Genomic DNA, 12396 nt, shown 5'->3' with positions numbered 1-12396 from the left:
TTGAGAATCCTGAAACCAATGGAACCATTCGGTGTTACTTGGCTGCAAGTCTCCAAGGATACAACAGCACATTCTAATTCCTTTACCTCCTTTGCTGCACCTGTATTGTTCTTGCTTTTATTTAATGTATCAAAAAAATAATCTTGAGTGATTCCAAAATCAGTTGTAGTGTTGGGATACTTTTCTTTGTACCCCGCCGGTGTTGAGTTGTTGTGGCGCGCGCGATGCACGTCGGGAAACAGGAAGTCCACACGCAAATATGGCGACTTACAGTGGACAGAATGCAACGGGTATTTCTGATGTGGATCTTCTGTTGCACCCCGAGCTGCTGTCTGAAGACTTTATGCAATTAATATTGCGTGAGGTGAGTAAGTCAGCAGAGAAACAGATAAGCTGGTGTTAATGTGAGGAAAGGCACGGTAAGCACGTCATGCTGTTAGCAAACAAGCTACTGTGTAGCGTCTGATGCCTTGTTGACTTGAATGCGCTACAACAGCCCTTTTGTAATGTTTCAGAAAAGCGTCAAAACTAACGGACGTGAAAATCGGGACCATCTCACAGAGATTTATCTTCGGCATGCAATCCCTCTGCCGCAGAGAAGTCTTCCCAACAACCGCTGGGGCAAGAGAGTGAATAAAAAGAGAGAATGTAACACATCGGTCGGCAACAGATTAGACAGGTAAAGACAGTGAAGATGTCCATATTTCATCTTCGCGATGTAACAGGACCTGATAATGTTGGGGGGATTCCAATAACCCTGATTTCTTTCTTTGATTTCCTGTTTTCATTTCCAGTAATGATCACAGCAGGAAAAGACCTTTGATTGTTTTTGATGGTAGTTCTTCTCACTCTGGCCCTGTGAAATTAAAGAAACCGGGGGGAACAAACATGACAACGGGAGTCACAGACAGGTTAAAACCTCCACCTGCTGCAAATCTGTCTAACCCCATCAGGAGGCTGTCTGGAAGCACCACTTCATCTTCCTCACCCACTCAATGTAGCAACAACACTAATCTCAAACGGGAAGCAAGCAGCACGGTAGGAACATTTATTAAGAAATAATGGAATGCTATACGATTTTGACCTGCAATTCTAATGCTTGTATGGCATTTTTAGTAGCTAATTTTAAGACAAGTACTGAAATATGTCATTTATTTAACCGTGGTTTATTGACATACTTTCTGGTGTTTTGTCCTCAATCTCTCAAGGATGCAACTCAATCTGCAGAAGTGAAGAAAAAGATCCAGCATGTGACATGGCCCTGACGCTGTGGGGATCTAGAGTGTGAAGGAAAGGCTCGTCTCTACAAACACCCACCAAACGTTGCAGTTGGCCTTTGTGTGTTTTCCACCATCTTGCACCATTTTTACCTGTGTGTCCATGACAAGGTCCATGGTGGAGAGGTGATCAGTGCAGGCTTCCGTAATCTCAAGTGTCCTTCAGTCATCAGCAGCTCCATTTTAAAATTGAGATTTTCTACTTGACTAAATAAGCAGTTGGACTTGTGTGTTTTGGTTGGCTTTTTATTTTTTTTTTTTACCAAGTAATCCTCTTGTACTGGGTTTTAAGTGTGAGATAAATGCTTAGTTTGGGTTTTTAAACACTTATGATTAGTTCTTTGATAAAAAATAATTACATTTTGGAAGAAAATAAAAGGTTTCTTAACAATCAAACTGGAATTTTCTAAGCTCCATCAGGACTGTCTGTGTCTAAATTTATGCAGATGGATACATGCCTGATTTATTTTTGAATCCAATCATTTGCATTGAGCAGATTGAGTCAGAGGGATGAGTATATGATTACTGTGAGTCATGTTACAGACTGCCGTGTCTCAGAGGGAATAAAGTGCAACTCCAGGAGGAAAACACATTAACTGTGACGCTGAGCCAAAAGCAGGACGTTCAGTTTCGTGCTGGCCTTTTTTCAGTACATACAGCCCAACCTACAGAGTGTGATCGACTAAATAATCTAAGCTTTTGAAAGATTTTGATCACTCTAGAGTGGAGAAGAAAATGTTTTAGATCTTAAATAAACACAAGAATTTTGACATTATGACACATTTGTCTTTTTGAAGCATATTTATTTAGATTTTTTTAAAATGTTTTTACAGTTTCTTGTTCATGCACAATTAACTGTGTTTCTAAAGTCACTTTCAGTGGTAATGTCTTTTAAATAAATGGTCAAAATAAATTGCTTGCTTCTATTATGTAGAAAAGTGAGAAGTTAGATCAATTTAATTATTTAATTATTGGGTTAGTTCATTAATATGAACTAAACTAATAATGTATAAATCCTCCCACATATGAAGCTCACATGAAATCTGTAGTAACTGTCTTTGAAACACTTTTTTTTATTTATAAGTTCATTTCATGCACATGCAATAGACAATTAAAATTGTTGGTAACATCGCATTCATAAAACCTGCACTTACATAAACCTAATCCATGCAGTCATTAGTATATTTGAAAACATACTTGCAGATTAAACTGAAAATGGTTATATGTCTGCAAACAGGTCATTCTTTCATTAGAAAATATCTTAACATTCATGCTAACAGTTAATATACTAGTAATGACTTATTCTCAGAGTAAACAGTTTTTCCTTCTAAATTTCACACTGTTAGTAGCTTGTATGTTGTTGGATACAACAATGTACATTCAGACGGGCCCTAGAATGAAGATGCCGTGTTGGTTAGTTGTTCTTCTCTCTCATAGCATGTTTATTCGATCACTTGTTGGCCAGGACGCTGGGTGAAGTTAGATGTCCTTGCCGCACTCTGGGCACAGGATGTCATCACGTTCAGTCAGAAAGCCGCGGCCGACCAGGGACACGGAGCACTTTTTGCAGTTGAAGCAGTCGTTGTGCCACTGGCGCTCCTCGAAGGAAATATACTTGCTGCCTCCCAGTCCTGAGGAAGGAAAAAATCAAAATTAGATCAAAAATAATTTAAAAAATGTCTTGACTTACAACTCATTTAATGTTCATGTTTGATGTGGTCAGTGAAAAAGCTAATGTGATTACCACTAATAGGGGTGGTACAGGAAGCGCATTTCTTGGCATAGAGGTTGCAGAAGCAGTTGAGACAATAGGCAAAGTCATCTCTGGAGGTAAACCTCTGGCCAGACAGCTGGAGCTTGCAGCTGGTGCAGAGGAAGCAGTCCTTGTGCCACGGCTGGTCGTGGTACGTCACCCCTCCGGTGGTGATAGGCTGATAAAAAGCAGTGAAAGTCGAGCATTGAGCCACTTAAATGTGAAATGGCCAAGCAGTGGTTGATGGGAAATGAAGAGGGGTCTGAACAATGTATCAGGTGTCCCACAATACCTTCTTGCAGTGCACACACTGCATGGCAAACTGCTTCTCATAGCAGGGCACACAGAAATTGTGGTTGTCCTTTGGGATGAAGCTCTTGGTGCCAATGGGCTGCTGGCATCTCTGGCAGGTGAAACAGGTCTCATGCCAGCTGTTCCCCTTGTGCTCCATCTTCCTGGAGCCTTCAGAGAAACACAGGAAACAACAGAAAAAAACAACAGCACAGGGTTTAACATTTTGTTCTTTGTAATCAGGAATTTTCCTCGCTAGAAAATATCTTATGTATTGCATACTTATTTAATACACAATTTCTATTCAAACCTTAATATATATAGTAAAATTTTAAAAAACTGCATGCGTCAGAAGACTTGCTGTACTATACTATACTATACTATACTATACTATACTATACTATACTGTACTGTACTGTACTGTACTGTACTGTACTATACTATACTATACTATACTATACTATACTATACTATACTATACTATACTGTACTATACCAAGTACAGCCTATGTGGTCTGTGCTTGCCCTGCTTCTACATGTCTGAGAGCATTTAGACTCATAATGCCTTGTGCCTTTCTTTTCATGCCCCACTCTCTGCTCTTACCTGGCATTATGGTTTTCTTGCACTCGTGGCACTTGGAGGAGTACTCGTTGGAGTAGCACTCGGTACAGAGGAGCTGCTCATCCTTGGTGGAGAAGGGCTTGTCTACCAAAGAGCGCTTGCACTGGAAACACTTGAAACAGTCCTCGTGCCAGTGGCGGTCCTTGTAGGACAGATCCTTCAGGAACAACAGTGGGACACATCAGGACTAGTCGACCTGGACGGTTTCATCACATTCAATTATGCACAACGTACCCTGGAGTTACAGCCGATGGGCTTTTTGCAGTCCTCACAGGTGTTGGAGTACAGGCTCTCGTAACACTTCACACAGTAGGGATTCTCCTCTCTCAGAACGTACTTTTTCCCAAACAGGGACTCCTTGCAATAGTGGCAATCGTAACGTTCGGTCATTTTGACCCGGATGGAACCTCCTAATGAAGCATGACAAAAAAGAGAGGGCGCACTGTTAAAAAAGTATTGTGTTTCACTTTTTTTGGGAAACAATGATGTCCTTCATGTTACGAGGTTTTTCCATGTGGCGCTCTTCTACTTTCATCTCTCCTGTTCTCGGTGTCAGGACGACAAGTTGCCAGATGAGACAGATATAAATAACCACTATCAGTCCTGCTCGGAGACAGTCAATTCTTGCCCTATTGCATACCAGCGGTCACCCCGCCACTGTACACCGACCCATCCATCAGTTCACATCCAGCTGTCAGCGCCGGAGAAAAGTGTTGCTTGTCATCGCGTATGTGTGCATGTGAGTGTGTGTTAGTTTGAACGGCACTCGCAATAATGGTCACTCACAGTCCGCAGCTGTTTGTGGTCAGCATGTTAAGCCCTGTGGTTACTCCAACTCGGTTTAAATACCGAAACCCTGTTGGCCAAGGATCTAGCAGGCTGTATATATTCTTCTCTGAAGGTAGCACAGATTTTTTTTTTAACCATGTGTGAATGGAAATTCCAAAAGTGCTTTTCCAGCATACAAAGGCAGAAAATAATTCCTCCTTCTTTATTTTGTGTTCTTGAAGTGCTCAGTTCCACCTCACCATTGGCAATCCGCTGTGAGGTGAGTTTCTTTTTATGTCAGTCATTTAATCTGACTGTCTTTTTCTCCTTTTGCTCTCGGTAACTTCCAACACCTCCCACATTCCCTCATTGTCTGTTGCTCCCTTCATGACTCACCTAGCTTATATAAGGATTCATCCCACCCCTAAAAATAAAAAAGGATAATGTGAACTGCCAAAATAAAACCTGCAGCTATGTGAAGCAGCTGTTTCTGGGATCTCTTTGATGCAGCCAATCTGGAAGTCTCCTTGTTCACATCTTTTAATGTCAAACTGATCTACAGCCAGCTTTTGTAACCATGTCTGAGCCTGGTAAATACCTGATACCTGCTAAATTACAGAGTATTTTTAACTAGACAGTTTTGGGGTACACTGTTCACTTATTAAAGACTTTTTTCTGAGGCCTTGGAAATACTTTTGGGCATCGATTTTGAATTCTTTCGTACAAAAAATGTTGTAAGCTTCTTTACAAACTAAATCTGTAAATAAGAATAATACAATAAAAGAATAAAAGCTTCATTCAAATCCAAATACCCTCTTAACAGAGTCACATAAAAGTGAGAAAAATGGTATTGATCTAATTTTGACCCAACTCCTTTCACCAGCTGATACATTATTCTCTCACTTCAGGCCTTGGTAGACCCTGAACATGGATTGACCCCTGAAATTCCTTTTGGAGCTTCTGGATGAGGGAGCTGGAGAAAGGATGTTCAGAGTCTCCCGACTAGAAATAAAAACTAAAACCTTATTGCGAGTCTTTTGGATCCATTTACCATTTTTTATCTGAAGTTGCATCACAAAAGAATGCCGAGATTGTTTGCTAAGTAATGAGCGTGCATTGGGTTCTTTTTGGTGTTGATAACCTGATCAGCAAATGGAAAGATGGAAAAGAGCTTTGGCTGATATGAAGATGGACAGAGATAAAAACAAAAACAAAACTGTGTCTCTGCTGCAATTGTGAAGTGCGGAGAGACGACAAGTGGTTAAAAAGTAGAAGTAATGTGCAGTTGCAGAGAGGGACCATGAGCAGGCAGGTGGGGAGGCAGGTAGGAGAATACAGGAGCACAGCGAGCATCTGTGTCCCAGGACAGTGGAAGATGGATGAAGACCAGTGAGAGGATGAATGGGTGGAAAGATGGAGGGATGAATGGGTGATATCACAGCAGCTGAACAGAGGTTTGTCTTACCTTCCCGTCTGAGGAGTGTGTGTCTGTGCGGAGTCTGGGGCAGACTGAGAGCAGCCTTACGTGCGAGCTGTAGTTACTCCTGATTGCATTACTCCACCCATTAAGGGCTAATTGAAAATGGAGGAGGGGAAACTGGCGGAAAGGGGCTGGAAATCTTTTTAAAGAAGATCTATAAATACAACAGTGCTTCACATAGATAAACCCAAGCCCCCTTTCACTCTCCTGTTCAATCTCCAGCGAGACCGTGTGGCCTTTTACGGTCACTCAGTTGTTCACTCCCTCACCTCCTCACCATCACTTTAACTTTACTTTGTTACTTTCTTTACTGTTTCACCACAAAAGACAATCAATTTTTCCCCTTTCTTGCTTCTTAATGGCTGTTAGCTTCCCTTAAGAGACATGAACAGTTACCATCATAGCACTCCACACAATCACAAGTGTCACTATTGCATAATTCATGCATGCATCCATGCATAATGGAAAGGGTCAAGGGTCAAGTATCAAGCGTTGTCCTATGAGATTTCACCTTATATTTATCTCATCTGTCTCCAGCTCCCTGTATTTCTTCTGACAGGGAAATCCCAACCTTCCAATGTGATGCTATCCTGAAAGAAAACTTTAGGAGCTCTGCAACATTATCCTCTCTTGTTTGCGCTGCAGGTTTTCCTGACCCGGAGGTCCCTGGATACTCTCCACTGACAAAATGCGTCACTAGATTAAGGGCTCTATTTCTAGACGCCCATGAAGAGATAGGTGTGACACAAAGTGTTGTGTCGGTGTATTTGTGTGTGCATATATTTATCTTTCTGTTTCTAGCAGGATAATTTAACAAGTTTCGTAAAGTCAAACCTAAAGTACTAAAAAATGAAAGCTAGACACTTCTTCTGTTGTTCTTCTGTTGTGTTCCGACTGTCTTCAGGTTAAATTTGAGTAGTTCGACGTATGGAAAACACCTAAAGAAGAAACTTTAGTTTGGATTTGTCAGCAACACTGAAGTCAGATGCCATTTCATTAGAAAGACGGCAATAAATTCGTTGTGACTGAAAAATGCTTTCTTTTTTCCCAGCGATTTCATCTGATCAGCTCTGTCTGAACAACCTTTGCTACCAATTTGGCTGTGAGCCTTTCGTATAACCACGCAACGTCTTTTTCTATTATATAATAAAATTTAAACACAGTAACTGACTTAAAGGAAATGGCTTAAAGTTGAATTGAAACACATTACAATAATGCAGAAGTGATGATAAGAATCAATCAGCCAATTTAATACTTTATGGATTGATCAGTTAGAGGGCCAACTGGAACACAGCCCAGGACGGCCACAGGATGTCCTCTGTCCAAGACCCCAACTTTTCTCCCCCACTCTGCTTTCTGGATCCAGGCCTTTAAGTCAGCTGCTGGGGATAAAGGTGCAGCTGTCTGGTCACTGGGAGCTCATGGTGATGGTAAAGCTCCATGTTTATTCTGCTGCAAACGAGGCCATGCCGAAAGGTCAATTTAAACAGACCCCCATCATCACTGGAGGATCATAAATCATTTATACCACAGCAACCAATTGAAATGGAATTTCACCAGACCGTCCAAGATTCAACATGATCCTCCAGAAGAACTTTGCTGCACTGCAAACTGTCAAATAAGTTGAAATGGATCCCAGTAACTGACACTAAAGAATATGCATCGTAATGAAGGTCCCAGATGGGCAATTAGACCTGATGGAGCGAGAGAGAGAATCATCCGAGTCTCCCACTGTGGGAAAATCTTAGCGAGCATGCCGACTATAAAAAACAATGAGAGCCTTAGTTTGATGTTGAAGATTAGAGTATCGTTATAAATTTATTTACCGGTACTTGATGTGTAGTTAATAGTGCTTAAGCAGGCAAATTAGATGAGACCTTGATTGATAAAGTAATCAGGTATTAATGTTTACCTGACTCATTTGCTGCAGCTCTGGTCCTGGAACAAGCCGAGGGTAGGAGGCATGAAAACAAAATCTAATTTATTAACCGTAACCTTGAACATGTTGGGTTTTCTTCTTGTTTATTTTATTTTTAAGTGTATTTTATATTTACTTACCATTTGGTGATTGACTGCTGCCTTACTGTTAAATACAGCATGCAGCTGTACGCCATACAATCAGAACAGGATTAGGTCATTCTTTACATATTCTATACCTTAATGTTCAGATGTATATCACTAAGTTGTCCTAGCTCAGAAATGAAGGTTTGTAAAGATCGCATGTTGTCTGTTTTATTTCAGTTCATATTAGTTGCAGACAGTCTTTTTGTTTTTTCTAATAGAAAACAATTACAACTGTATCTCCAGTAATTGAAATCCCTCCTTTCATTTAGATTTAAAAAAAAAAAACAGTTCCTGGATCTGCTGGCATGTTCCAAGTCATAAAGTCATTATCATTAGTGTCAATAGGGATTATTGCATGAGAGCTCCGTTAAGGCATTCGAGGTATTTTCCTTTTATTCACAGCTAATTTGTGGTCCTTTCTTCCTAACAGCAGGCTTTTTAAATGGGTTCATGTGAGCAATCCTAAGCTTGGTAACTTCGTTTCTTTCCTGTTTCGATTTTGTAGGAGGTCTCTGTGGTCTCATTTGACTTCACTTATGGAGACAACAACTGGCTCCCTCTGTCTCGCTTTATCTCCATAATTTTGTGAAAACAACAGCAGCTGTCATGTGGTGCTGGCAGTGGGCACAAGGCCCTGTGTCCCTGAATACACGTCCAAAAGCTCTGGAGACTGTGGTGACAGCTGGGGACTAATACAGTACAACTGACTCAATAATGCTTTTTTATTATTGAATTTATCATTTAGAAAAGGCTTAACTAAGTTTTGCATTACAAAAAGGTTCCAGGTTAAATGTAAACACACCCTTTTATTTAGGATTATAAAAAAACAATAATTCAGTAAAATACCAAAAATATATTTTCACAATGTTATTACTACATTATGAAAATAATTCAATATCTGAAATTTCAAATAAGGATGGATTTCCTCACTAAATTATTAACTTTGAAAAGAATATATATATATATATATATATATATATATATATATATATATATTATATATATATATATATATATAAAATAAATAAAAACATCTTCCTCTCCCCTCCTGGGCGGTGCCTCCTTCCTTCAGACTCGGGTCGTCTAGCAGAGGCTTTGGAGTCTGAGGGTTCTGCGCAGGATCTGAGCTGTTCCGGGGACAGCGCTCTTCAGAGAGATGGAGATCAGAGATCTCTGGTGTGGTTCCTGGTATCTGTTAGAGCCATCTACTCAGGTTGGGGGTTACTGCCCATATATATATGTGCCATATATATATGTGTACACACACACACACACACACACACACACACACACACACACACACACACACACACACACACACGTACAGAGACAGAGAGACAGAGTTGTAGAACAAACTTCTGAGTGTTTGTTCCAGAACTGTGGGACATTACAGCTGACAGCTGTGCATGATTCTGGAGACACTGGGTAAGGTAATTCATTGACCTTATAAAGAACAGTGAACCACGAACAGATCCTTGGGGAACTCCAGGGGGTTATTTAACTCCAGATTTGTGGCTCCCTCTTAACAGCAAAGCTGCAAATTGTGGTCCTCACCTGAGCGTCAATGTTCTCTCCCTCATTGTACAACCAAGAGCGGGGATTCACCAGTGTACTGTACGTGTTCCTCTTTAAATAAATTATGTCAGCATGTGTCCAACCTGCACCGTGTCATGTTCTTATTCACCTTTGAATTTATTCATAAGCTGCACTGCTTCCCTGTGCCGTGCTGCCATTACCTGCTATTTATATAACTGATCCTGTTGTTGCCGGTGGATGCCGGCCTGAGGGGTCCCGCGACATACCATGAGTCCTCCTGCATGGCAAAGAACAAATGCACACATTTCCATCTATATTAGGTCCCACTTCTGCTGAACAATTAGCAAACATACAGTAAATATTATATATATACATTTATATAGATAAAATAGTTTGCTAGAGTAAAAAAACTCACTTAAGCTTCCATTTTGACCACTTTGAATAAAAATTGGAATTGCTCAATTATCCTCAGTAACTGATAAATAGATCTTTGCTGTATACTGTGTGGGAATTTAAAAAGCAGAATAGAGAATTGGAGAAGTAAAATGATCCATAGCAAATGTGTTTTTGCTGAGAATAGAGACAGCTCATACTTTGGCCATGACCGGATGGGCCTGACCCCATCCTCCTGCCACACACACAGCAGTTGCACACACAGTCATTAGGCGAGGCCAAGCCAAGATGCATGTTGGCTGGAAAGTCAAACTCTCATGACTGTTTTCTGGAGGCACGTGAGTGTCAACTGTTCCAGAGCTATCATGGAATCTGCATTACACATGAGGTTCATCAACCATTCCGAGGCTCTTCACACACTGGAATAAACTGGAATAAATCTGGAGATAGTCTGGAGTAACTGATCTTGGGTACCCCACTGTAAGCAGATAGTGGATCTCCAAAGAGACTGACCAAAGATAATTTGGATTACTGCCTCTGCATTCTTGTTCTGAACACCTGAGCCCCCCAGGGCTGTGACTTTGGCCCCCTTCCGTTCCCTTTATGTGAAACATCACCATCAACTGCAGTTTGACAGACAATAGCAAAAGGTCACACGGGAAAGAAATCCAAGGACTCAACGTGGAGCACAAACACCAAGACCAAAGAACGAGACATTTAAACTGATTGGAATTGATATTACACAAAGCTTCTACGAGTGCATTTCATTAAATAATAGTAATAAGCAAGAAAAGATTATGATTTGTTTATTTAATCCTTTATTTGGCTCTGCCAAAACAAATAGTTCCATAACTGATGGAACGTTACTTAATGGTTATTAGAACACCTGTACAATGAAGTGGAAATGTCAGTAAAAAGGCCCAATGCTGTCGTACTGTATATCAGCACTGATAGAATTTCTCTTGTACAACCAAATTACTTGTTTGGAACCAGCTGTTAATATAATGCAGAAACTGCAGTGGCTGCACAGACCTGTAAGGAGAATGTAATCCCCACCCCAGTTGGTCATCCCACTGCCCCTGATATATGCCACATGTTGTGGTTGATTGTCCACTGAAACAACAGATAGTCGCTCTTTAAGGCTTAGTAGACTCCGTCGGGTTTACTTTTATTATTGTTTTTATAAATCACATCAAGAAGCTGTAGAATTAGCAAACATAGAACGGAAGCCCCCGACTTACTGCATCCATCATCATTAACTGTCAGGTGAACTTATAGTCAGGGGTCTTTATGCCAAATCAATGTCTTATTTATCGGTGTTGTAACTGTAGCTCCTCTTGCGTGTAGGGGGCTCTCAGCAGTCACTCAGTGGGAGGATTTCTGTGGGCTGGCATGAATGGACGTGAAATTTAAGATTTTCTAATTAGAGTGGCAGATTAAGTGTTGACGTTTTCAATCGCAATTAATACGCACAGCCCTCCTCACTCTGGATGCCTAACGATGTTATGGTAATTCCTTCTAAAATCTAATAATACTGTTTACAGGTATATGCTGGAGCACATGGGCCCAGAGCGTCTGTCAACATGTGCCTGTCCTTATGTGTGTAATTATTTCCTAATTGCATAGATTTGTAGAGGTAGCGTCAAATGAGGAGGAACAGTTGTAGATTTCTCTTGGGCTAAAGTAAGTTGGTGTGTGCATGCTTGTGATGGGCTGTAGATTTCTCCTGTGAGGAGGTTCTTCCCCCTTGTGGTAACATACGCAACAACAAGAGTTTTATTTTTAAATAACAAGAAGCATTGTATTTTTATGTTAACTACATACCCTATTTGGAGTATTTTATTAGAGAAATAATGAAAAAGAGACAAGTAGAGGCACAAGGACCTTAAATCAAGCATATTAACTTGAATGGCGAGTCAGTAACAAACTACAGTACTGAATATTCAAGGACAGTTTCACCGTTGTGGATGCTCGACTTTACCACCTGGGAGCTGTGATAAGCTGTTGCACTTGACGAAGGAACCTGGCTGTCAACAAGGATAAAATAATTAAAACAGAATTATTTTGGAAGAAAAAACCCATCATAGGTCACAAGAAGGTTTCAACAGTTCCTATGAAGGAATGGCTAAAGAAATACGATTTTGGAATAACTTCACAACACTCTGATTGAAGCTGCAGAAAGTGTGGAAAAGTACCGAAAGAGTTGAGCATG

General features: G+C 40.6%; 2 protein-coding genes across 2 annotated transcripts; one reads left to right on the top strand and one right to left on the bottom strand.

The window, feature by feature from the left end:
- Positions 1–209: 209 nt before the first annotated feature.
- c1h2orf49 (chromosome 1 C2orf49 homolog) lies at positions 210–2186 on the top strand. The gene is made up of 4 exons (XM_057044442.1): positions 210–364; positions 516–679; positions 795–1038; positions 1209–2186. Exons 1-4 carry the CDS (start codon positions 260–262, stop codon positions 1263–1265), a joined length of 570 nt encoding a protein of 189 aa, XP_056900422.1. The 5' UTR covers positions 210–259; the 3' UTR covers positions 1266–2186.
- fhl2a (four and a half LIM domains 2a) lies at positions 2060–6320 on the bottom strand. The gene is made up of 6 exons (XM_057044428.1): positions 6177–6320; positions 4178–4353; positions 3926–4100; positions 3323–3492; positions 3022–3208; positions 2060–2908 (listed from the first exon to the last, which is right to left on the bottom strand). The coding sequence occupies exons 2-6, from the start codon at positions 4331–4333 to the stop codon at positions 2757–2759; spliced, it is 840 nt and encodes a 279-aa protein (XP_056900408.1). The 5' UTR covers positions 4334–4353; positions 6177–6320; the 3' UTR covers positions 2060–2756.
- Positions 6321–12396: the final 6076 nt, after the last annotated feature.

Source organism: Takifugu flavidus, chromosome 1 (assembly GCF_003711565.1).
Source record: "Takifugu flavidus isolate HTHZ2018 chromosome 1, ASM371156v2, whole genome shotgun sequence".
In the NCBI taxonomy this organism is placed as follows: domain Eukaryota; kingdom Metazoa; phylum Chordata; class Actinopteri; order Tetraodontiformes; family Tetraodontidae; genus Takifugu; species Takifugu flavidus.
Note: the sequence above shows the minus strand (reverse complement) of the source record. Positions and strands in the feature narration are given on the sequence as shown.

Coding starts and splice junctions, on each gene's coding strand:
- c1h2orf49 (XM_057044442.1), top strand. CDS start 260: ATGGCGACTTACAGTGGACAGAATGCAACGGGTATTTCTGATGTGGAT. Junction 365..515: donor TGCAATTAATATTGCGTGAG/GTGAGTAAGTCA, acceptor GTAATGTTTCAG/AAAAGCGTCAAAACTAACGG. Junction 1,039..1,208: donor AACGGGAAGCAAGCAGCACG/GTAGGAACATTT, acceptor CAATCTCTCAAG/GATGCAACTCAATCTGCAGA.
- fhl2a (XM_057044428.1), bottom strand. CDS start 4,333: ATGACCGAACGTTACGATTGCCACTATTGCAAGGAGTCCCTGTTTGGG. Junction 4,101..4,177: donor CCATCGGCTGTAACTCCAGG/GTACGTTGTGCA, acceptor TTGTTCCTGAAG/GATCTGTCCTACAAGGACCG. Junction 3,209..3,322: donor AGTGTGTGCACTGCAAGAAG/GTATTGTGGGAC, acceptor GCTTTTTATCAG/CCTATCACCACCGGAGGGGT.